The sequence below is a fragment of the Coloeus monedula genome (genome assembly GCF_965178545.1).
Source record: "Coloeus monedula genome assembly, chromosome: 7".
Classification (NCBI taxonomy): domain Eukaryota; kingdom Metazoa; phylum Chordata; class Aves; order Passeriformes; family Corvidae; genus Coloeus; species Coloeus monedula.
The window spans coordinates 20,702,453-20,728,109 of record NC_138787.1 but is presented as its reverse complement, the minus strand read 5'-3'; the positions used below and the strand labels follow the sequence as shown (position 1 = coordinate 20,728,109).

Below are 25,657 nucleotides of genomic sequence, written 5' to 3'. Positions count from 1 at the left end.
TAGGAATGGTAGGTTTATTTCTTTGCATTTCTTCAGTTACCATTGTGTTTGTTATTGTTAGGGACAGGGGATTTACATAAAGCAAGGCTACAATATATCAAAGTCCTTTTTCATCAAGATAATTTTCTAATCCTGATCATGCAAGTTTTATTTTATTCTGAATTAAGATTTGGTTTGATATTTGAACTGCAAAAGCAGGGAAAAACATTTAAACACTCTGCCAGGACATAAAAAATTATGAAACAGGTTTGTAAGACTTGAGAAACAATTGTAGCACTCAATAAGTATCTTGTATCTTGCATCTATTTTGTAGATTCAGAATGTGTAAGAATGGTATTTGTATGTTAGTTTTACAGTGGAGACAGAATACATGCTTTTTAAAAACTTTGTGTTGAATTCTTATTTATAAAACTTCATTTGAATACTTTATGAAACATTACATGATGTCAGTCATGAGGTATACAGTATGAATGTATATTATACCATATATGTATATATGAAACGTATATTATGTTTTAAATAAGAGCTCAGTTTAGGTATGACTGCATTAAAGACTCAAGTCTGTACTTTCTTTGCTTAAGAACTGATTTCTAGCAGTTTTCATTTGGATTCTGCTGCTTGGCTCCCAGATCTCTATCCCTAAAAGCTTCTCTCAGAGTCAGGTACTCTTAGTGCTGTAGTACTATTAAGACTGTGAAATTAGGATGGGTTTTTTTGGCAGTCTTATGATCCAGTTTAAAAACAAATGACTTTTAAACATGGGGAGGCAGGGGACAAAATAGTGAGAGAAAAGTGAGGGTAAAAATAGTCCATCCGTGTATGCATGAACTTATGTCAAGTTTCTGGAATGCAGCTGAAACTTGAGACACTGTAGGATGTAGTGGATGAAGGACTGATCAAATGTTCAGAAGCTGTAAAGGTGTGGTCTGGCTGGTACTGAAGGCTTTTATCAGCTGCTGTGATAACTGTGGAGTTTAAAAACTCTCCTTTGAAGTGATGGAACTGCCTCCACAGTGAGCATTGTATCTACTTGTTGTGCTGGTTGGCCAGGATGGCATTTTCCTGCATGTCTTTGGGGTTTTGGTTTATTTTGTTCTCAGTGTTTTGCTCCCTGTCAAGTGAGCAAGGAAAGGGATGATGGCAAAATGATTCAGAGATTTCAGTGTGATTTCCAAGGAGACTGGTGTTTGAGAGTTGGTGGATTTAAACCAGCCCAGTGAAACTTTTTATATATTCATATAAGTAAATAACTTCTGCTGGCTTAGCTTCTGAGCTGGTTTAACACAGGACCAATCAAGTGCTAGTGCTAGAACAAATAAGAGGGCTGAAGACAGTTGTGGCAGGACTGACCTAGTTTGACTAGGCTATCAAACTGTAGCCTAAAGGGAAGGAGTTATTTTGCCTGAAGCCACTTCTAAAATGCATTTCAGAAATTCACAGTAGAATTACTAAAAATGGAAATTGCAGGAAAGAATAGAATGAATCTGGAAAGTTTGACATATAAGTTGTTCAGAAGATACTAATGCTGCTTATGTTTATAACAAATGGTGTTCCTTACTCATGTAGATGTCAGCAATGTTCTGCATTTCACAAATAAGATATTAATGCAGCATAAGAAATGTCAGAATTTCATTTGAAGTCATGTGGACAAGATTCTTTGTTAAACCTAAGTATTTATTTAATTAAAAGTTTACTGTTTATTCTCTCCTTTTACTAACATTACCCTTATCTTTTTATGAAGAAGTGATTTCAAGGGTAGGAAAATGCATAGAAAATCAAAACCAGAATATACTTTTGAATTGGAGAAGAATAAGGAAAAATTATTATTGTTTTTTGTCTTCATGTGGACCTGTATTTTAGTACTTCCATGCTAGACCTTCAGATACATAGGGCTTGAATATTTCTGTCTATTGAATTGTCATTCTCACTGATACACTCATTCTTAAACATCATTCTAGTATAGTAGTAAAAATATCTACAATGAAGAGTATATAGTACAAGAAATATGAGCTGCTAAAAGAGTGAATAAGAGCTACAGGCCTGTTGGAAGAAGTATTTTGCAATGTTGAAATCAAGTTAGAAATCTTACATCAAGGTGATCTGTCAGTTACCTAGTCAGTCTTCCTCTCTGTCATTTTTGAGTTTCTTCAGAAAAAATGTAATTCTTGTCTAGATTATATCCATCTTTCATTGCCCCCTGTTAGGGATTTCTACCTGCTGCAAGTGGTGGATTTCTGAAGCTTGATGGTACCAGGAGACATCTGGGAAACATTCCTTTTTGTTGCCTATTAAAGCCTATTTTGATAGTCTCAGAAGTGTTTTGAAATGTACATTTATGTAGATGTACAGTTCTTTAGCTGGTGCTGTGGTAAGGAAGTTCTTTCAGAAGTGTATAAGGAACTGACTACGGAATAGCTTTGGCTGCTGTTTGTCCAGTAACCATGTAACTCATTGAGAAGTTTGTCCAGGTATCTCTTACGGCTTGTGTGAAATCTCAGCTTGGGGTTCAGTCTCTTCTTTAGTTAAAATAGCTGTTGTCCTGACTCTGAAGACCTCCCAAGTCATTGTCTGGCATTTTTATTAATATTTCTAGAAGAATTGTATAACACTGCAATAGAACTCTGGACTGTACTACTTAAATACTGTGGCATTTGAACCATAAATACAGAGTATGGTGCCTCTTGTAAAATTATGTTGGTATTCCTACTTTAAGGTTTAGGGCCTGGTATCTAGAAATTGTTTCCTGTTTGAACCTGCTGTGGTTTGTGCATGGAACAGTGAAAGAACTTTTCCTTACAGGGAATTGAATTTGGATTCTTTATTGGTCTTCCAAGATCCATGTTAACATAGCAATAAAAACACACTTTATAATTCAATAGTGCTTTCTTGAGAATCACAAGACAAGACATAATCATAACTTTCATTATCAAGATATGTAAAATTTGGGATCATTAATCCATTAAACCCTGAGATTAGCACAGTTGGTTAGAGCATGGTGTTAGTAATGCCAGAGTCATGGGTTTGGTTCCCATATGTGCCATTCACTTTAGAGTTGGACTCGATGATCCTTCTAGGTCCCTCCTAACTCATTATGTGATTCTGTCGTGATGGATTCAGAACTGGCATGTTGGCACAGACTTCAGGGGGAGCAGAGCTTATTTTCTGTGGAAGGAAGCCTTGTGCTTAGTAGAAGCTGGGATTCAAAATGAATTTACCTGTGTGTTTTGTTACAGTGGCTTCCTTAGCTTGCAATCATAACCAGAGAAAACATCTTTTGATAGCATGGAAAATATATGGGCGGGGTAGGGAGGTGGTGGGCTGTAAAAGATTTTAGAACACACTGCATAGTAATTCCTTTCTTTTGTGTCTTTTAGGTCTTTATTTACTTTTGATCCCTTCTTATAAGGATAGTGGTGAAAGGGAAACCAATTACTTTTAAAATATGAAGTATCATCTTTCAGCATAGATGAAGCCACATTTGTGGTTTATAGCAGTTCACGTTTCTGTATCTGGAAAAAATAAAAGTGGATGACCAAAGAGAAGTGAATGACTTTTACAAGCTCCTTTGAATTCCCTGCAGTTGCAAATTGTGCTGTTTATTCGTACTTGAACAAGGAACATGGAATGACTTTTCTTAACTTCTGTGAATGTAGTATGAGAAGTGGGAGGCAAAAGTAAACAGTATTTATTTGCACATTATTAACAGAAAGTTGTCAGTCATCACATAGCTCTTTCTGTCAGGCCCTTTCCCTCCCAGGGATATATTGGTTGTATATACAAACTGCAGATCGACTGGCTAATACTGTCCTTCTATACCTTTTCTTAATAAAAAGTCTCATTTCTAATGTGTAAAAGCAAAGGAGATGCTCTTAATCTTTAATCTTGTGAATTTGCTAGCCATTGTTGTGAATTGCTGCTTTAACTGTTGGACTTTAATCCCCTTTTTGATTTTTGGCTTTTTTTCTTGATTCAGATACTTGCTTTGTGTCTTTCTTCTATTTCCTTCTTCTATTGAAGGTGTTTCTTCAATGGTCCTCAAAGAAGAAAGGCTTAAGTTTTAGAAAGTAGGAGGCTGCTTCTGGAAACTATGGCATAAATTTGGAAAACAATTTTCACGTTGAAACAAAGCTGTATTTTTTTCTGAATTTTTGTGTTGAAAAATTATTGGTAAAATCTAGTGAATCTTTCCAGTAAAGTTTATTCTTGTGTGGTGTATTTTTAGACTATTCTTTGTTACTGTTGTTTTTGATGTGGGTAAATAACTCTTTGATGTTGGTATATGTCCTTTCTAAAAATAGCTTGGGAGCTGAAAAGTATTCAGTGTCTCTTGAGTCAGGCTCATGTTAAGTGAGTGGGAAATCATTCTGTGTGCTCTAATGGGGTTTGGCTCAACGTCATGTCACTGTGCATTAGCCAAGCCTCAGCTACTACCATGCAGGAATTTTCCAAAGAATAAATGTTTTCTTTTCTTTTAAATGAAACTATTTTGTACGGATTTTGTAAATCTTAGTTGCTGTACATTTGAAATACACACTGATCCTGCAAAGTCTTGTGCCTTTCTAAGTTGTTTTTATTGTCAAAAGGCATTTTAAGAAGTCATTGTCTGAATGAGGACTTGAAAAAATCAGTCCAACCTCTGATTATGTCACAGAAAGGAGAGGAAAGTTAATGTTCTTCTAATTGTTCAATGGAAGATGCATCTGATATGGATGGGGAAGCTGGGATGTTAGATATGTGAACTTTGAGCAGCAGAAAAAAAATTGGCACCTTTATAATTCTCTGGCCTCAGAATCAGAATGGGCTTGAATATAGTAGTTGGAATTTCAGAATACCATTTCTATACCACCTTTAATGTAAAAGCATATACTCTCTGGAAAATGGAAAAAGTAATGGTATTCTTAGTATATGTTGACACTGCTGAGCTCTGCTTGGCTAACATTTTTCTCATCTGTTACAGGTTTTGTAAAAGACACCGTATTAAATCAAATGCAAATGTTCCATGTGTCCCGAAAGACTTGTTGATGATGTCAGAATTAGTTCTTCCACAGTTCATCTTTAGTCTGATTCAGCACTTAAGAGAGGGATATAATGAACCTGGTATGTTTTGAATTTGCGTGTACCTAGCATATCTTACCATGCTGTTATCTCTTGCTTTGCAGTCCATGAAGACACAGTACATGTATGCTATCCACAGTTTGTCATTGTGTTTTGTGCCTCTCTTCCTAACAAAATTACAGCCTGACTAGGTGTCGGCATGCTTAAGTATGTTTTAAGGGTTACCTAGCGTTGTGCTGAGCCCCTCCAGAAAATGAAATCAGGTATAGTTTGAAATTTGTATGTGTGAGCTTTAGAGCATTATGAATATAAAAATTATTTTCGTTTGTGGTGGTCGTAACTGTTCTGCTTGTGATGGTCTTGGGTAAATTGTATTACATCTACACCAAAAGTTGTTCTATTGTGGTTTTCAGCTCTTGATCTGCCATCAGAGAAAGACCTTCATAAAATCCTCCAGGTTTTGGAGCCTCATGTTTCCTTCCTAGAAGACTTGACCAAAATGGGAGGTGCAATGAGATCAGTTCTTACCCAGGTTTTAACTAGCCAACAGTTCTACAAAGATCTTAGCTCTGGTATGTTTGTGTTATTTCTAATAATTAAATTTTCAAACTGTGAAGAATTAAGGGCATAAGTTTTGTTTATAACTTCAGTTTCTTCATGTTTTCATTTGGCATCTCAAAGCACAGAAAAAATCCATATTTTTAAGGATATTATGTTGATAGGAAGGTGAGCTTCAGGAGTGACTAGAAACATTTGTTATTAAGACTCGTGAGAGCAAACATCTGATCTGTGTCCCAAATAAATGTATAAAGAACATCCTTTCAGAAAAGCTTTTATAAGAAATCCATTCTCTTCAAAGTGACATGAACATGGTGATGTGAAACAAGTACTTCCAAGTTAGGCATAACAAGGTTATTCAAACTTATTTTGGGATCTGCTCTCACAGAGGTTCCTGGAGGAGACCTGAATGGCAAAAGGCCATTGTCTGTCCTGCATTTCTGTGCAAAGCCTTTTTCATCTTTTTTTCTTAAACATTACCCCCTGCTTCTTTATTTATTCCATCTTGTACCAAATCACAATGAATCTGAAAATGTTGGCCAGTCACAATTAACCCCAAATCCCTAGCATAAATTAGCTCCATGTTATTTTCTTGTGATTAAGAGTCCTTTGCATAGATATCGAGCAAACAGTAATTACTGTAGTTTTAAGTTGCCATAACTGGCTTGGGCAGCAGCTAGTTAAAGAACAGGCAATCTCCAAATCTTTATTTGAAAGGAGAAACACTTAGTAAAGTTGCCTCAGGTACAGTTCTCTTTATTGTTTCCTTCCTTTTTCTCTCCTGTTATAATATTTGAATGGGAGTAATTTAATTACTTCTCTTTCCTATATGTGATGGATTTCCTGATACAGAAATATGGAAAGGAAATTGAAAGTAAGACATGCTTATCTGCACTCTTGTAATGGAGAATATGTGTTATTAAATTAAAACATTGTGGACCATTTTTTAGATTGCTTGCATAGAGTATGAAGTATACGAGCCAAGGAGCTGCTTTTGTGGTTTAATACTGTTTTATGTATGTATTCAAGGTGTTGGAGAGAATACATGTGCAAAGAAAAGTCATGAGAAGTACCTCATTGCTTTGAAAGGCTCTGGACTGGCATTTCCTGAGGATAAAATTGCGTGTGGTATGCAGGAACAAGGAGCTGGAACTAGCACATTATCTGTTCAAGGTTTGTGTAGAAAAATATTTTAAGAGAAGACTTAATTACTGATGGGTTTTATATGAACTGCTTTAGGTTTATTTTTAAAAAAAAGCTAATCTTAATGAAACTTAGGGAATTACCTGTAATTTATTGCACTACCATACTGCAGGACTCTTACTTCTGTCAGCAAAGCTAAACATGTTAACTTTCTGTTGCTGATCTGCTAAGCACCATTTTTCCAGTCATAATATTAGTGGAATTTGATTAGGCAAGATGAAATTGCTCATAGTGGAATTTTGCCACTGCAATGAAGTGATTATCAATCCTCAGCACCTCTTCTTATAAAGGTTCTGTAGATTTTTTTTTTTTTTTTTGATCACTGAAGTCCATCAGGGTTTTTTTTTCAATTTCTGAAACTTTCTTTATTAACGCAGTGCATTGAAGTTCTACAAAGGAATGCACTTGCAAATCTCTGATTTTGTATTGCTTAGAAATCTTACTCTTAATTGCTGTGTATCTTTTAAAGTAAATTAATGTAGTGTTCCATTTCATACTGGCTCATTAAGTATCTTAAAATACAGTCTTTTCAGTATAAGACTTATGAAAAGAATCTCTGAACTTCTTTATTTCAAAAGGTTTGACAGGTGCTACGGCAACATCGGGACAAGGGGATTCTTCAGATGAGGTGAGACTTTTTAAAGACTGTAATGAACTGCAACAGAGTATCAAAGAGAGAGAATGCTTGCAGCCAAATCCCACAAAACTTCAGTCTTCTATCTGCCATACGTTATCCCCATTTTAGTAATTAGGAATAATGGAGGTTTAAAGGAACAGATCTCATGCCTTTGATTTAGTAGGGACCTCTTGAAATAACTTCTTGGTTTTTGCTAATGCTGTTCCAGTTTAATTTACATATGTAATGGAGAAGAAACCTGTGTAGGTATTCCAGAAGTCACTATCAAGTAAATTGGACTTGATTAAAACAAACTTAGAGCATGTAATGCTGTGAGTTGTGTTAGCAGTTTTTGGCACTTGAGAATCCAGCTGAACTGGTGATAGCAGCAGTGAGAATTTCTTTGTAGATAAATTCCCATGTGTAGACTTGACCTTACTTACCAAACACATGGAGTGGGAGTAGAAAGGAGAGAATCTCATTTTAGGTTGAGCTTTAATAAATAAGTGGAATTCAATGAGGAAAGTTAAATTCTGGTAGAGTAACATTATCAATTTATTTTCATCTTTTTTTCTCAATTTTTTAAAACCTAATTTCAACCAGTAAGCCTTAGCAGACACTCTGGTAGGGTAACATAACAAACTTTAAATAATGTAAAGAGTTATCCAATATAAAAACTTTTATTCCTCAGTGTGGCAAAAGTGTTCATGGACTGTGTTTTATTTGATTCCTTGGAACATAAAATCTTCTTAAATTGCTGGACAGGTTTAGAGCAGGCCTTTTTTCTCCTTTTGCAGAAAGGAAAACATGAGAAGTAACAGCCATCCTTCAGATTAGTTTTTTGCTTGGAACCATCTACTACTGTAGAAGTAAAACCAAATACTGAACTCTGCAAAACTTTTCAAGATGTTTAGTTCCCTGCAGAAGCACTGCTCTGATTTGTAGTCTATGTAAATTTTGTAATCTAGTGTTCCAACTGTGAAACAATGCTACTAATTAGATCTTGGTAAGAAAGAACATTTTTAACCTTTCTAGATTAATTTTAAATACCGGAGGAAGCAAATCCAGTTAGAAGTGTACTTTTGCCACATTTCTAAATTAGAACATCATTTTACTCTGCTCTAAGAGAATATAATAAGGTATTAAAAAAAAACTGTAAATGCCCTTTGTAGCTCACATGGGAGTACAGAGGAGAGGAACATTTTTCTAATAAGCATTTCATCTTTCCACCTGCACAGTCTATATTGACTTTTGAGTGAAAGGAGTGGACTTCCTTTTCAGTAATTCACATTTGTCAAGCAGATCATGATTAAGAAAAAGATTACAAAATAAAAAATTAACTTTCTTCACTGATGCATTTTTCAGGGAAAGAAACTTAAAGTGCAGGGTCCTGCAGTTCATAGTAATATCCCAGGAAGTCTGATTTTTTTCTTGAGAATACTTGGCCCCTCTGATAGGGGACTGGGCAGTGGCAACATCCTGAGAACTTACTGACTCATTCATGATTGAAGTACCAAAGTACCCTGTGTTCACAAAGACCACAGGATGCCTAAGTGTTCAAATGTGTGTCTGTCTTAAAACAAATTTTCAGATGGAGGTAATGAAAGGATACGAAAAATCAGACCTTTCATTTACACCATTCTTGTGGTCAGTCCTTAGATTTAAAGTATGAACAATCTTCTTCCTCAAGGCAGAATAGTAATTTCTTGAGATTCAGGTTCTTTATCATTCCAGAGAAGTTTCGAAGTAAAACATGGCTTTTGCTTAGGGGAGAAGGATATTGATTGCTTATTTTTAATCTGCATTAATTTTATCTCTTTTGATTAGTTCCAGTAAGAATCTTTATTTCTAGTTTCATTAGAACTGCCCGTGTTGGTAAAGATCCATGCAACATTTAATGTACTCTTGTAATGTCACATTTTTTTTAACATCCAGTGTTAGATTTTGTGAAGTGGTGGTGAAAATGTTTTTAACCTGTATTACATTTTGGAACCTTTGCTTTTTAGTTTGTGGATTGCCTTGAAGGCTTCAGATGACAAGTACCTGTGTAAAATGTTTCCATTATTCTGTAGGGAACAAGCAGTTAGAATTGGCCTCTTGAAAGCGCCAAAAATACTTTGTTCTTACATCAAAAGTTTATATTGATTAGAAGGTATCTAGCTAATTGTATGTGTTGCCAACTTTGATATACAGTATGTTGGTTGATATTTTTTTCTCTGAAACAAAACTCTACAAAGTGGATAAGGTAAAATCTTAGACATGCAAAGGTTAGAAATCTTGTAGTGTTAAACTTTTGTAGCAATCAGTTTTAGAAAACAAAGCAAGTAAAGTTACAAAATTAATGAAATAAATGTGGATGATAGTGTTGCCTATAGGGGATAAAAAGGCAATTAAAAAAATTATGTTTTTCTCTAAAGAGTTGCACACCGTGAGTGGTTCCTGTAAACAGTAAAAATATTTTTCTTGTAAGAATATATTGAAGGCTTCTCTGATATAGTTTGGTAGTTAAACCAGAATTTTTAGAGCATACCATCTCTTGGCAATAAGATTCTAAGTATATGGTAATCAATTATTAAAACTCTTCCCCTACCCCAGGAGGACCAGGATGGTAGCCAAGGTGTGGGAAAGCGCAAGAGGGTGAAGCTAAGCAGCACCACCAAAGGTATTTATAAAATACTGATCTCAGGTTATCATGTTCGCTTTGTGTCTGTCTTAAAAATATCCAGGGATACTCAATTCACTTCCCGAGCACTGTAGTGCTGCATGTGACAGGTATTAAACATAGCAAAGTCTAAAAAGGAATAGCAAGTGAAAATGTGGTAATTGGCAAGTTAGGTTTCCCTTGAGTGAGTACCACTGTCTGGGACTCTGACCATTTTGTCACTTCTGTGTTGTAAGCTGACCTCCAAAAATTCATTCAGTTTTCACTGTGTGGCTATCAAGGCTGCAAATATTGCTTTACGAAACAAGTGTTTGATGTAGTTGTTCTTAACAAATTTTTTTGATTGTGCCACTGTATGATTGTGTTTTCAACCAGGCAAGAATGGTTCTCTCTGGTTCTGGTTGGTCTTTCTGTACTGTTCTAGTAATGTTTAAGATAAAATATGTGAATGAAGTCTCCCTTGGAACCACTCCACTATTTTCCTAGCTTGAAATTAGTCCCTTGTGCAGTTTCTAGTCCAACATGAGCAGCACTCACATTGAGGTCAGGGCAAGTTTTCATTCAAGAATAACCATAGGCTAGAGACAAGGTAGTTCTATCTTGTGTTTAACATGTTTTTGTGCTAAAAAGTGTTTAATAGTATTTAAATGCTATTGTTAAATAAAGAAGACCTTTTTGGTTGTGTTTTTTTAAATATGAATACAAGGAGACTGACATAGGAAGAACAAAGAATTACAGGCCTTGAGAAAAGAATGTTTGGGTAGAAAAATTGTGGTGAAAGTTGGAATAAAATTTCTGGAAGGTCTCTGGAGTGAAGGTTTGGAGCTTGAGTTTTAAATGCAAAGGTTCATAAATCAACAAAATAGTGTGATGTCGTGAGGAGTATGGGGAAGTAAGATTGATTGTTTCTAGTGTTTTCAGAAGGAAGAAGAGATGAGGAAGCTGAAAAAGCAGAGAACTAAATGTTTTGGCAACAGTATTGTTTAGGGATGATCTTAAAAATGGTATGAGAAAGATTGTAGTGAAGAATAATAGTGTGGAAGAGGCAGTAGTTTTGGAGAAATGCAGGAGATGTAGAGACATCCAAGGAAAGATCTCTTACTTGGATATAGAAGGCTGTTAGCTTGTCTAAAAGATGAGTTAGTCAGGTAACACAAGAAAAAAATGCTGTTGTTCTGATGCATAATAACTAATCAGGGAGAGAGACGGGGAGGAAGCCCAGATTTAGAAAGCTGCCTGATCAGACCACCAGTATCAGCAGTGGCATTTCAGGAAAAGTGATACTTGAATTCAACATTTCATTTTCCCCCAGGGTAGTCTTCCCCCTCTGAGGCATCCCAACATGGACTGTGGTCATGATGTTAGCTCCTAATATCTGCCCCAGAGGAGGGAGTCTGCCAATGGGGGAGGGGTGTCTGTTTTTATTAAATATCGAATCGTTTTCTGAAGTTTTCAGTATTCCTATTTTATGTCCAATAGGGTATAAAATCAGAATATGAAAAGAAAATTTTGGAAAACTGAGTATTGAATAAAAACAGATTTACCTCTTCCGTATAAGCAGACTCCCTATCCCATCCTAGCTCTTCGGTGGCACTGTCTTCATCCAGGGTTATTTATATACTGGGGATATCTTGGAATGCTAAGTCTCATATTCCAGAGAGATATTTACAACACTCTGTGAGGTCTTCTGTGGCACTAAGAAAGAATAAAATGTTTTTTTAAAGAAAGTACAGTTTTTATGTTGAGGTTCTCTCCTACAGGTATGGGACTGAGTACTGAGAAATTTTTTTTTTAACTCTGTTTTAAAACCTCATCCTGCATCCATCTGAAATACCAGATGTTTAAGGCAATTTTAAACCCAGAGGCACTTTTTTTTTAAAGAAATTTAAAATCTAGCGATGCTTTTCAGAAGAGTGGGAACATTAGTCCCGGTGTTCTTGACACATTTTCCAAGCTTGGTAAGAGCATTCTGCCTACTTAAATTGTATAGCAGGTGTAAGTGGATATGTATTGTTCTGTCCCTGCCTGAAACTGCTGCATAAAGTACTGGATATGCACTGTTCAACTGTGTTATATGTCAGAAGGCTGCACATCAGTGACAGATACAGTGTTGTGTCACTTGTCTCCATGCCTGGTGTTCTCACTCAGAGAAGCATTTGGCATGTACCAAAACTTGTGCTCTCTGTTCTGTGGACAGAGGACTTCAGTCTTGCATGGTTACCAAGCTTTCATGGGCAGTCAAATTACACATGCAATTTCATAACAAGAAAAGAACATAAATGAGCATCATATGTTTGTTGCAGTAGGCGATGTGTAATACCTTACAAAATAGTTTAATATTAATTAATATTACAAAATATTATAATATTTTAATATCTTTCATGATTCTGTGAAGGTAATGTTTTTATATCAATGCTTGTAGAATATATTGAATAAAACATATTCTTGCTTTTTCTGTGGCTTGCTAGAGTCTTGAGGAGAATCCTAAAATTTAAGTCTGGGCAAATCAGTTACTTGCCTGGGGAACTCTGACATTTGGTAATGGTGGAAAATGGATGTAATTCCTGCTTAGGAAGAGCACAAATGCCTGTCTTGCTTAGAATAGGCACAAAGCTACCCAGTGCAGTCTCTAAAGATGTCACACTTCAGTGAAGATGTGAGTCCTCAAGGCCAGACAATGTTCAGTGCAAATGTTTTTGGATGTGTGCTGGTGGGAGCACTTCATACACTCGTATTGGAATATGTGATTTTGTGTGGAGTTACATATCCTCAGGTGTAGTTGATTTCTAGGTATAGAGAAGTAGTAGTATTACTACTTTCTTCTTTAGTCCTCATATGTTACTGGAGTGAACACCACATGTTGTAGTTGTAAAGCATAAATAACCTCTTGAAAAATGATGATTTTGTATTTTAGTATTTTTAAAAACAGGGTTAATATGATTTATGCTCTGTCAAGTGATAGTTTCATGAACAGCTTATTCTAGCAAAGGTCAGTTTGCAGCTTTGCAATCAGGAAACTGATCTGCTTGAAAACACAGCTGACAAAATGGAAAGATCCTCTGTAGGTCCCCCACAGGGATCTACTGTCAGCATGAGTAAAGGGGCAGAGTGAATGGACAGGAGTTGAAAGGGGAAAGATGAGACTGTCTCCTGCTACCATCAGGACCAAGTGCCTCCTGATTATCTGGTTATGGTAATTTTTATATGAAAAAGCCCCAACAAACAACTTAGTGGTTGGTCAAGCGGTGTATATATTGCTTTGAAAGTAAGAATAAAGGATACACTATTGCTTCTATTTATTTTGTTTAGAGCTTTGTAAAGTGTTGTTTAGGTAATAGAATTCATCACTTAATCATAAATTGTATTTTGTTGTTTTGATATTTTAACTTCAGTTAAGTAGTGCTCTACATTGTTTCCCCTGGTTAAATGGTTGTGTAAATATTGTGCAATTTGCTGTGATGCGTTATAATCAGTGCAGCTATTACAGTGAGGTGATATGATTCAATGCAATCAATGAAGATTGGACTCTGGTAGAATTGTACTGAAAACTTTCACTAGCTTCTCTGGGAGGTCTTTTTATAGTTATAGGCCCTGACACTGTGCAGTGTTAGTCCTGTTCATTTGCCCAGTGTTTAAAAAGAAATTATTTACAGAATGCACTAAGATGTTCTTAAATTTTTGTTCCTGAATTTTTATGAGTGCAACTGCACTATCAGTGTTCTTAGTTTTAATATGTATTGCATTACACATGCCCTGCTTCAACCTTTTATGCAGATCAGTCTATCATGGATGTTTTGAAGCATAAATGTTTTCTAGAAGAATTATTATTTTGGACAATAAAATACGAGTTTCCACAGAAGATGGTGACTTTCTTACTCAACATGCTACCAGATCAAGATTATAAGGTACTTGGCCTTACTTCATTCAAACCTAAGTATCTTTTCTTATTCACATACTTAGTGTATATTATGCCTTGCATGACACCGTGTATGCTTATGTTTGAAATAAGCAGTAAAAGAATGAAGATTTTTTTACCTTGGTGTTGAGTACTTTGTTAGAAGTTCTAAAGTGTTTACTATTTGAAAAGCAATATGGACAGAACAAGATGGATAAATCTGGAGCAGCACTATTAATTCTGATTCCATGGTTTATTTTTCTTTTTGTCTGTTAGTGCATATTTGCATGTGTTGGATTTTGTTTTATTTTAATTTGTAAATTGTTTTTCATCACTTAAAACACGTGGATCAGCAGTGTATGATTCTGTAGCGTGGTTTGACTAGTGTATAATTGCAGTGACTTCACTCCTGTTTCAATTATTGTAGTAGGCAGTGGTTTCTCTGTACAGGCCATTACAATGTGAGTGTTCTTGCTGCAGCTATGCCCTAGGTGATTTTGGCAGCCTTCCAGGTGCTTCCTTACAGAGTTTTGCAGTTGTCCATACCAAGTATCTCCTGGCCTGGAGTTGTGGAGACTGGATGTCATCTTCCTGTTTTAAATCTTGGTGTGCAGCCAGGTTTGGTTGTTTGCTCCACATGTTCCCAAGACCTAGTGTACATAGCAATCAGGCTTAACATTTTGCTCTGATCATGTCATGCCCTTGAGCCATGCAAATATTTTGGACCTTTTCAATCCCTGCTGGGAGGCAAAGATCAAGAAATTCTGAAGTCCAGGCATGCAGATTTCTTCAAAAATGTCTGTTTATAATGGGACAACTCTGTATTTGTGCCCCCTTAAAACCTTGCTGTGTCAAAACAAAGGACATGAAGATAACTCGCAAGGAAGAAAAAGATAAGATATGGGCCTTCAGCACTACTGTGTCCATGTCAAGACACCCTTTTGATTTGGGATGCCTGCATAGATTCGTCTTGGTCTTAGATTCAGCTAATACATGAGGAGACATTAGGACTTAACTGATGACCCATTGCTATGAAGCTTGAATTCTTCATGATATTTGGACACCCACATGGACATCCAGTTCTCCTGATCCATTGCCAGCTAAATTCCTGCCTGTAAAAACACCCAGCTGGTAGCAGCATGCAGAAGAATCTGGTAAGTGTTGCCGTGTTTCCCTTTTTACTGTACCGTGTAATAGCAATAGCTTCTAATGATTGTGGGATCTTTCTTCCTTTGACAATGAGCCACAGTCTTCAGTGACTTTCTTTGTTCTGTTCATTGTCTTTCTTCACTCAGAATGGAGATCATGGAATATTTGGTCTCTCTACTGATTGCCACCTTTAACTGGAAATAGTCCATTTTCTATCCACCCATACTACATGCTCAGATTGAAAGGTTTTTTATAAACTTTGTTTGGGGGTTTTGTTACCAATTTCATACTGTTTTTCATTAAACAGTTAATTCCTATGTTAAAGCTTTATTAGAAGCACAAATACCAAGTATTTGAAATTTTTTTAGAATCTATGTTTAATTGCTGTGATTGTCTAAATGGCATTTTTAAGTAGTGAGGAAACTCAGAGCAGGAAATGTGTCACACAGCAGTACTAGGGAGGCAGTAGACTATTTTTTTTTGCAAGATACCTGTGCTTTGTTGCAAAACTGTCAGTGCTGCATGAATTTTAAACATGTTTATGAGGCTTTTGCTTAATTTACAGGGAGTGGCTCTGCCTTTTACATGTAAAAGAGAGAACATAACATTTTGGGATGATTTAGAAGAATGTTTTATCGTATATGCTTCCATTTAGCTTTTTTGAAAGAAAAGCTTGTTTGCTGATTAATTGTATTGCATTCTCAAACAACAGGAATACCTCTAGGGATATAAACTGTTCCAAGTCATCATTCAGCTTTCTGCTACTTTCTCTCATCCCATCTACACCACATGTACTGTTCTAATTTTTTCTGTATCTGCTGCTGTGCAGTTTATCTGATTCTTCGTGAGGCAGTTTAGCTCATTAAATCAGCAGAATTTTGCTAGGTTGGATTTCTGATAAACTGAGGGAGCTAGCCAGACACAGAACAGAGCTGGCTATCAGTGTATGCTTTGAAATTGCTGAAATCTCGGACCTCCAACGTAAACATATTAGAATTCATCACTGCCCTGTGTAGCAGTCACTGAGCCACTAGCAATCTCAGTTACACAGATTTTTTTTGAAATAGGAAAACAAGCTTCCTTTTTACGATTCCCAGTACTGAAAAGAGGTGTTGAAAGGGGTGGGCTAAAACCCTGGGTTAACTAGCTCTTCCCTCTCTCCCCACTTTGGCATATGAGAGAGATAGCACAACAAAAAGTGTGGTCTTTGCCTTACAGATTTGTGCTTGAGGCATCCCTTCCAGCACTCTCTGACATTTGAAGCTTGGAAGACTTTACAAATGAAGAAAAAGAAAGCAGAAGAGAAATTTATTGAAGCTTCCAAGAAATTGAAGGTGTTGTGGTGTGGACAAGAGGAAAAGCAAAAGGCCAGAGAAACAGACCTTCATATAACCAAGGAGAAGGCAAAGAATGTGTTGGCAGTAAACAGGAAGATGGTGGAAGAGTGTAAATCATCCAAGAGCAGAGCCTTGCTGAAATCTGGAATACTGGAAATAGAAAAATGCAAAAGCATCTGGTAGACATAATGAATCAACAAACATCATTACCAGAAATGCTGTGCCTTGTCATGCACTTCTCACAGTGACCCTTGAGGCAGCTATTACAGCAGTAGGACTTCACTAAACCCTGGATATGTTGTTCTACAAATTTTGTGGAACTGTTTTTCTACTGGAACCTTAATTTTAGTGCAGCATTCAGCTGGCATAAATACTTTCCATTTTAGCATCGAGAATATAAACATGGGAGATGTAAGTTCTAACTGAAGCATGGGGTTGATGTTAGTCTCCAAAAAATTCTGGGATTGAAGTTGAGTGGTCACCAAGAGGAAAGGCTAGCTGAAAAAACTAACTTTGTTTTTCCATAGGTAGAAATTTAGAAGCTGCTCAAGATCACAGAGAGTAAGTCAGTGAAGATAATTAGATATTCAGAAAGCATGTCTGTCTTAGGAACCATTTCTTCCAAAAGGTTGGAAGCTGAGTATTTGGAAACCTGTTATGACAAAGATTGCGTTCTTACTCCATTCTATATTTTTCCTTAGTTGTGTATATAGCTTTGGCCACCGAAAGAGAGGATATGTGGATGGACTGATTTGGCCTCCTGTGGCTGGTTTTATGTACTGACTGCAGTTTACCACAGTATTTCAACTTTTTAACTTCTGGAATGAGTTTAGTTTCTTCCTCTCAAAATGGGAAAGGATTGTATTTGTTTGTTTAACTTGCAAGTGAATGTAGGAGTAAAGCATCTGTCTCTCCTTTAGTTAAGTGTTTTACAGAGTCTCTACCATTATACTGTAGTGAGACCAAATTTATAGTATTTTCAGAAGTTCATTATTGTAAATGAGTGAGGCACAAAAAATTTTGATGCATGCCAATCTAAAAAAAATCCAAGATTTGTCCTTAGAGAAGGACCTTGTTTTTGCAGTTAACTTGAAGTGAGTGTGCTGTGTAAAACAAGTAAAACGTGGTTTCTACATCACAAAACTCAAAAATCCTATTTAAACATAATACAGTGTGAAGAAGTAATATATAAAAGTATACTTTTTTACTAGGAGCATTAATATACTAACTTCTTAAAATACCTGGTACATAATTTCTGTCTTAGGCTTAACATTAATTGTGTGAATGTCTTGATGATAAGTGCTAATGCTGGTGATGAAAAATTGTTTCAAGCTTTTAACTTAAACAAATTTATATGATGGGAATATCTGTAATACCAGAGTGATACCATATTAACTTTGCTCAAGTATTGTGAATGCGTTGTGCCAAAAAGGCTTTAGCTGAAAACAGTTACCATTGTGGTGGGTGCTGTATGTGGAACACACTTTCAGTTATTATACAGGTTTCCATCACTGTGGACCAGGCAAAGAAAGGCAAGTTAAGTATTCTTGCAGTGTTTCCTGCAGTGATATCCCCATTCTCGCGCTGGTCCTTTTTTTTCCATTATCAGCTTTGCCTTTGGGGGTATTTGCTGGGAGAAGCAGTTTCTGTGCTCAACAACAGAATTATGTCATATTTTTAGAAGTATTTTTTAAGTGGTAGTTTTTAATTTTTAATAAATTTTAATATTTATTTTAATTTTATTAATAAAGTTTATTCGTTTATATTTTATTTATTTTAATTTAATTTTAATTTTTAATATGGTAGTTCCATAATGAAAGTATGGGAGAGTGGGAGTGTAGGCGATTTATCATCGCACATATCAATGGGACGCACTGAATCTAAGGCAGGTAAAATCAAGTAGTGATCTGTGTATGGCCTGGTGAAAACACGGCTGCCTGGGGGTGGTTTTAAAATTTCTAATTCTATGCTTATGAAAGGTTAATACTTCCAGAAGGAATAGGCAAGGGATTTTTCGACTTCACATTTTTATCACTACACGGCTTGTCATCTTACTAAGCCAAGCAAGTCCAGATGGTGTTAATTCAGAGCCTAAAGTACTAAGTGAGAAGTGATTTCAAAGCTAGCAGATGTGTTCATGTAAATGCAGTGCAGAAGTTTGATTTATAATGCATTTTGAGGCTAATGGAGTGGAACACAGAACTGTACTAAGATATATGTGTATATGTACAATACATTTAAATACTGATCTGGTTTAAAAAAAACAAACAGTTCGCTTAATAATAACAGAGCTGGATAATTAATTTAGTTATTGAGGGTTTTTATTTAAAAAGGTATTGGATGCTATGATAGTAGAAATGAAAATCAGTGTAGAAATGTCTTGCTTGAAAAAGAAATGAAAACCTTTCTTCATGGATAGATGGCTGCGAGTGATAAGGCAGCTTTTTAAGGCACTACTAAGCTCATTGTTCATAGTGTATCATTTTAGGACATACTGTTCTAGGATGTACACATTTAGGATAAATTAATTATTAGAACTTAACTACTTTCACAGATATGCTGAGACCTTATATTCCTTGCTTGAACATTTCTGGGTTGTTTTTTTTAGTGTGGAAAGTATAGAATGAGAAGATTAGGTTCTGGGAAAAGGTAATAAAATTAGAAGCCTAAGATCCCTCTCCCTATAAATAGGTCTTTTCGTTTGGTCTGTTTCTAGAAAACAGCCATCAGTTTTGGTTTGTCACAGCAACTGGTGTTTCCCAGGGTATGTTGATTGTACATTTGTAAAGGAATATTTTATAATGAAAGAAAGCTATAATTTTTGTATGATGCCTATTAACGTCAACATTTCTTTATAATTTTCAGATTGCTTTTACAAAAACGTTTGTTCAGCACTATGCTTTTATTATGAAAACACTGAAGAAAAGCCATGAATCAGACACCATGTCTAATAGAATTGTGCATATCAGTGTTCAGTTATTCAGCAATGAAGAATTAGCACGCCAAGTAACAGAAGAATGCCAGCTGCTGGATATTATGGTTACTGTTCTGTTGTACATGATGGAAAGTTGCCTTATTAAAAGTGAATTGCAAGGTAGGTTGAGTTGTTCAGTTGTTTCTTTCCATTGATAATAAATTGATTATAGAGGAAATTTAATCTTTCTTTGGTGGTCAATCCGCCCCTCTGATGCCTTTATAAAATGTATAGGATCTAGCAATATATGATAGAGGTTGAGTCTCGAAATTCCCTGGAAATATAAAGGTAGTTATCAAGAGTGATACTAATATTTTATCCTTTGGTTTGTAGGGGGTTTTTTTTGTAGGAATGTTATATAGTTCAGAATGCAGATTATTACCTTGCAAGTACTTAATTTGTTGTTTAAAGTGCCTAAACAACTATTTGAACAAAAAATTGCGATCCTTATGAATTTAAAAAATATTTTCAAAGAATTTCACAAGCTATTTGCAGTATTTAAAACTCTTTTAATTTTTAGAACCTGTGATTGACTTAATAAAATTTGATATCATTAGAGGAGAATAATTTAATACTTTGTAAATATAGTAATTTGATCAACCTTTTGTTTGACAGAGAAGCAGTTTGAATTTGAGGTATTGTAGACTGTGTAACTTCTTTAGTGAAAACAGCTGTCCTATTTTCATCTGCCTTGTTTTACCTGTCCTTATGTGAAAATGGCACAATTAAATCTTGCTGACTTCTGTCATTCACACTTTTATGTGCCTAACAGACTGGAGACCTCTCAGGCCTCTTTATCCTAGTTTGAATCTGAAAGTCCTCTCTAGACAGGCTGGGTGCTGCTGCTAAATAAGTATCATGAACTTCTGCATGAAATTGTATTTTTTTTTGCCCAAAGTATCCTTTGTGTCAGAGTCCACTCTATGTATAGCCTAAACCAAAACGACTGTGCAGAAATGGGAAATCCTCACTCATCTAGCTATCAAGAGTGCCCTCATTCAGCAGCACTTCAGTATGAAGAATTTTTCTGTTGCCCTACATTGCTTTACAGTATTAAAAGGAAAATGCTGAATATTTAACAGTTTGTATATCAAGTGATTTTTGCTAAATCAATGCCATATTGGTGGAATGTAATTTAAAATTACTTCTAAGCATCTTCTGAATGTTACTTTTTGGTCAATATGGGATGTTGCTAGCATGGTGGTAAGGTTCTGTAATGGGTCAGAATTGCAGTCAATCAGAAAAAGGCTTTGACTGTGATTAGTAATTTTCTGAAGAATCTTCCTGGTAATTAATGGATGTAAACTGGAGCTGGTAAGTTTTGTTGGATATATTTGTGATAGATGTGTGAGAAAGAAAAGTACCTTTGGAGCAGCTATTCCACTGTTTCCATTTCTCTTTTCCCAGCACCAGTCATTTCTCTTAGCTAAAATACCGTTATAGAAGTATAGAATCTTTTAGGCTGGTCATCGAGTCCAACAGTAAACCTCATACTGCCAAGTCCACCACTGGGATATGTCTGGTACTTTTCAGTGTTCCCACAACTTTTTCCCCTCACTGCTTTATATATGAGGGTTTGGGCATAATGTAAATGGGCAGAAAAGAAATCATAAAATATGTTATTGGGGTTTTGCCCTCTCATATTCTCAGTGGCCTTCTTTTGCAGTTCTTTGAGCTTGTATCTTGTGTTTAGTTCAAGTTATCTCTTATAATGCTGGAAATTGTGAGAGGTCTGTGTTTGTGAGATAAATTCAGAAGAATTCTGTTTGTGCAGCTACTGTAAACAATACGCTGAATGAGATAGAATTTACAAATCCAACCAAATGGATATGGGGAGAAAGCATGTTTAAGAGGAGCAAGGAAAACATGGAGCAGTACTTGTGTGTGCTACAACATGTTTAATTTGCATTGCTCACAGATCCTAATTGTCTTTTGAACAGCTGACACCTGTTTAAAATGTGCAGTTCACTGAGGGTATTTGTGGACAAACTGTTTTAATGAAACAGAGTTGGCCTGTGTTGATACCAACTTTGTAAGTGTTACTAACTCAGCTTACCTCTGTCACATGCAAAAGGTGAGGGGTAGAAATAGAGATGCAGATGATAAAATTGGCTTCCTAAGATTTACGTCCATATATTCCTAGAGAATTTTTTCTTCTCTATCAGCGCTTTCCTCCTAATAAACTTTATATGGGAGAAGAATTTTCTTTATAGCCCCAAGGAAAAAGTTTTGGTAATGGTTTATCCTCTGAAAAACCAACCTGTCTAAAATGACTTTGCATTGAGGCAGTGCCACTGTCCATTTGAAGTAACTTTGGATTTGTCTAATCTCTACTGGGGTAGATGTAACTGTAGGTTCTTTGCAAAATCCTTCAGCAGATTCAGGCAGAGATGTTACCCTGGTCTTGGAGAGGCCAAAGAGAACCAACCACTCTATATACTCTACATACACTTTCATCAGCCAGAGACTGGAGTCTCTTAAGTGTCTTTTTAGTGCCGCTGTGCTGTGCTGCTTATGACTCCTTCACTGTGTAAAGGGTAATTATAGGGGTCCTTCAGTGCATTTAAACTGGAATAGAGCCATCCCCAAGGCTGCTCATCCGATGCAAGATTTTTTTCCTCTGTATTTAAACTGGAATAGAGCCATCCCCAAGGCTGCTCATCCGATGCAAGATTTTTTTCCTCTGTTCTTCTTTCTGTTGAAACAGAATATTAACTGACATACGGGTGCTGGAAGTTGTTTTGCTTGGACTGTGAATCCAGAACCAATTCTGTTTCCCTTGTGATCTTTCCAGGAGTCCCTCTTATGAAAAGGAAACGAAGAGATTTATGAGGATGAGCTTCTGTGATTCGGGGTGGGAGGGAAAGAACCCCTCCCTTCCCCAGTTTCTTATCCTCCTCTTCTAGGAACCTTCTCCTGCCCTAGTTTTGGACAGGCTGCATAAACCCTCTCTCTGTCCCAAATTCAGAGTGGAAATGCTTTTCTCTGCTTTTCTCAGACTCAACATTCCAGTGTAGGTTTCAATCACCAGATTTCTTCTTGAATGCTGTGAGGTACCTTGCTCACTGGGGTATGTCAAATTCAAAGTAGAATTCAGGTGTTTGTAAGAGGGATTGTATTGTTTGGTCTTTTTAAACTTCTTAAAAATATTGGAAGAGCCACAGTTGGGATGATTTTACTAATGTGCGGCTTTCCAAAGGTTGTGATACTGTTCAAAGTTTAAGTGACTCCTACTGAGTGGGATCTCTGGTGGTCAGTCTATGATGAAAAAACAGCCTCAGGTATCACAAAAGAACCATTTTTCTTTTCTGCAGTTTTCTCTGTGTGTGTCTGACCACAGCATTACAGTACATCCTAATTGTTATTTTTGCATTCTTTGTAACTTTATTAATAAATAAAAAAATTACTTTGTCTTCTCCTTTAGTTTTGTTTTTCTCTTTTTTAAATCTAGATGAAGAGAATAGTTTACATGTTGTGGTGAATTGCGGGGAAGCACTACTGAAGAATAATACTTACTGGCCCCTGGTTAGTGATTTTATAAACATACTTTCACACCAAAGTGTGGCAAAGAAATTTTTGGAAGATCATGGTCTTTTGGTAACATGGATGAATTTTGTATCATTTTTTCAAGGTATGTGACTTTTATAATCAGTACTAATACAAGGACATTAAGATGGTTAATGCTCGCAGTAGCAAAATCCCTACAATGCTGTATGTAAATACTTAATTTATTAGTATTCACCTAAGACTGTATTTCTTGAAGAGAACAGTATATTCTAGAAAACAGGTTACAAGAATTATCTAATGGATCTTTTTCTTGTGTGAAGTAGTTGAAGAGCAGTCATCACTCTTAATTGACTGAGATCCATGCTGCAAGAATTCTGAGGTTGTACGAGATCATAACTGTAAAACAAACTGTTTTAGTGGTGAAGTTCTAAATTTAAATATTTGGGAAATTAATCTGATGAATCTGGATCTTTTTCTAAGATTTTTCTGGATCTTCACTGTTGCTGTGAAGAAATTTTTTTGATTATATTAAAAAATGTTAGAATGGTGAGCATCTCAATACTGATTAATGTTCTGCTTAGAAAGAGGACCAGCATTCAGATGTTCTGATTGACTAAGTGGCATTCAAAGTAGAAGTTAATGTCCCCTGAACAGCAAGGACTGCAGTTATTAGCCAGTCTTTTATCTTTTCTGGTTTATTTCTGTTTAAACTTCGTTGCTTGTTCCAGTGTTTTATCAAACACTCTGCTGCTAAATAAAATAGAGTATTACACTTTGTGGAGTTGTTTTTAGAGGTGTCTAAATGCATAATACTAAAAATACTGCATTCCATTTAGCCCTAGTTAAATCTTCAGTTGTATAACTCTGCTTAAATCTTTGAAGGTATGAATTTAAATAAACGAGAATTAAATGAGCATGTGGAGTTTGAATCGCAGACATACTATGCTGCCTTTGCTGCTGAGCTGGAAGCCTGTGCCCAGCCAATGTGGGGTCTTCTGTCACACTGCAAAGTTAGGGTAAGGCTAACATTACCCTGTCATCATTCCTGGTTTTATTTATGACTTATTCTAGAATTCTCAAACCTGAAAGGTCTGTCCTTTGTGTTTGAAAGACTTTGGTTTTGCTGTCTTTGTCTATTTGAATAACATAAAACTCCAACCAACTCAGATTCTCTGTATAATGAGCGTAGAATTCATGCTTGTACATAATTTACTGTCTCCAGTACTGGGACTACAATTTCAGGATGTGTGCAGTCATTTAATATGACTGTACATACGGAATAACTTCTAATCCAGTGAAGAACTTGATAAATGTCTCTGAGTCATTCTGCCTTTGTTCAGTGGGAACCGAGATATGTAAGTCATCCTAATGTGATTCTAATGTTGGCCGTGTCTGCGAATAGACACTTCATTATGATGGGGGATGGAGTAATTGATGGGTTTGTGTGGTTCTCCAGTGAACTTGAGGCGAAAACCTCTTAGGTTCTGACATCTCATGGTCTCCAAACTAGAGCAAAGCCTTGTTGCTATTCACTAGACTGTAAAGTATATTAAGTTATAGCAAAAATAGAACCAATCAGCTTTTAGGAATACTTAACGTATGAAAAAAACTTTTTACTGTTTTACTATAAAATACTTACATTCGAAATTAGCTTGTTAAGATACCTAATAGTGACAATGAGACAGTACTGCCTGAATTGAACTGCACACTGAAAAACTGCGCAAGCAGTCCATGCCATTTCAGAACTGTTTGAATCAGGTAGTTGCAAAAGCTTTTCAGTGATGTATTTTACACTGACACATTATTAATTTGTCAATTTATGAGTCTACATTAGTTTTTGAAAATGGAATTACAACTTCTGGCTGTTTGAAGTGTTCCTTTCATTTTTGTCTAGGGACAGAATGGGATGTTCTTTTCTTTAAGGCCATGCTCCTCCGCCAGTTGTCTTGTCAGTTATGTCTTCAGTCACATGTTTGAAACTTTTGGTCATTCTCAATAAATCTGAAAGCGTTCAAGAAATTTCACAACTTAATTGTTGTACTTAGTGGAACCTGATGGGTAGGAAGAGATTCCAGCTCACGTCTCACAGGATAGGAAAAGCCAGCAGAGCCTGGCCATCATGGAAAGTGGAGCAACAGGATGGGAGCATGGCTGTTTTATTTCCTGATGAGAAAAGGTGCCTGACAGAGGTAGTGGCCACTTGTACAACTTTTGGCTGGCCTAAGCACTGCTGGCTCTTGCATGAGAAGTGTGTCATTTGATACCCTGAGAGTGTGAGGCAAGTCTGGAGCCTGTGTTTAGGTGGAAGGGAAGATTAAAGGAAAAATCTGTTAAGAAAAGAGGCTTTGCAAGTTCTGCTGATCACAGAGCAATTTGATTTAGCTCCCCTTCTACCTTCCTTTCTTGCACATGACTGCTTCTCTCCTGAAGGGCAATGTACAGCTCTAGTCCTGAATTAACCTGAAATATAGTACAGTTCTATGGCATTGTTACAGAGTTAATATCATTCAATCATAACAAGGTTTGCTTACTGTTAAAATGTATGCAGTATTGTGGTATCATATCATTTAGGGTGTTTTGTGTTAGCCAACTGTAAGGACCTTTTAAGTAGACAAAACTTGCAGGCCATTAGCTATTCCTTTTGGTTGCGTGGAAAGACTATTTTTTATGCTTACAGCTCTGAATTCTGGGTAAAAGTAAA

At 36.2% G+C, this 25,657-nt stretch overlaps 1 protein-coding gene across 2 annotated transcripts in view; it reads left to right on the top strand.

Moving 5' to 3' along the window:
* The window catches only part of UBR3 (ubiquitin protein ligase E3 component n-recognin 3), a 109,496-nt gene that overhangs the window by 9,105 nt on the left and 74,734 nt on the right, over positions 1-25,657 (top strand). For both annotated transcript variants that reach the window (XM_082285189.1, XM_082285188.1), the window contains exons 2-10: positions 4,958-5,097; positions 5,469-5,627; positions 6,643-6,786; positions 7,395-7,444; positions 10,028-10,094; positions 13,869-13,999; positions 19,341-19,569; positions 22,901-23,080; positions 23,839-23,972. In XM_082285189.1, the coding sequence (XP_082141315.1) occupies positions 4,958-5,097; positions 5,469-5,627; positions 6,643-6,786; positions 7,395-7,444; positions 10,028-10,094; positions 13,869-13,999; positions 19,341-19,569; positions 22,901-23,080; positions 23,839-23,972 (1,234 nt within the window). The remainder of the gene's footprint in view (positions 1-4,957; positions 5,098-5,468; positions 5,628-6,642; positions 6,787-7,394; positions 7,445-10,027; positions 10,095-13,868; positions 14,000-19,340; positions 19,570-22,900; positions 23,081-23,838; positions 23,973-25,657) is intronic.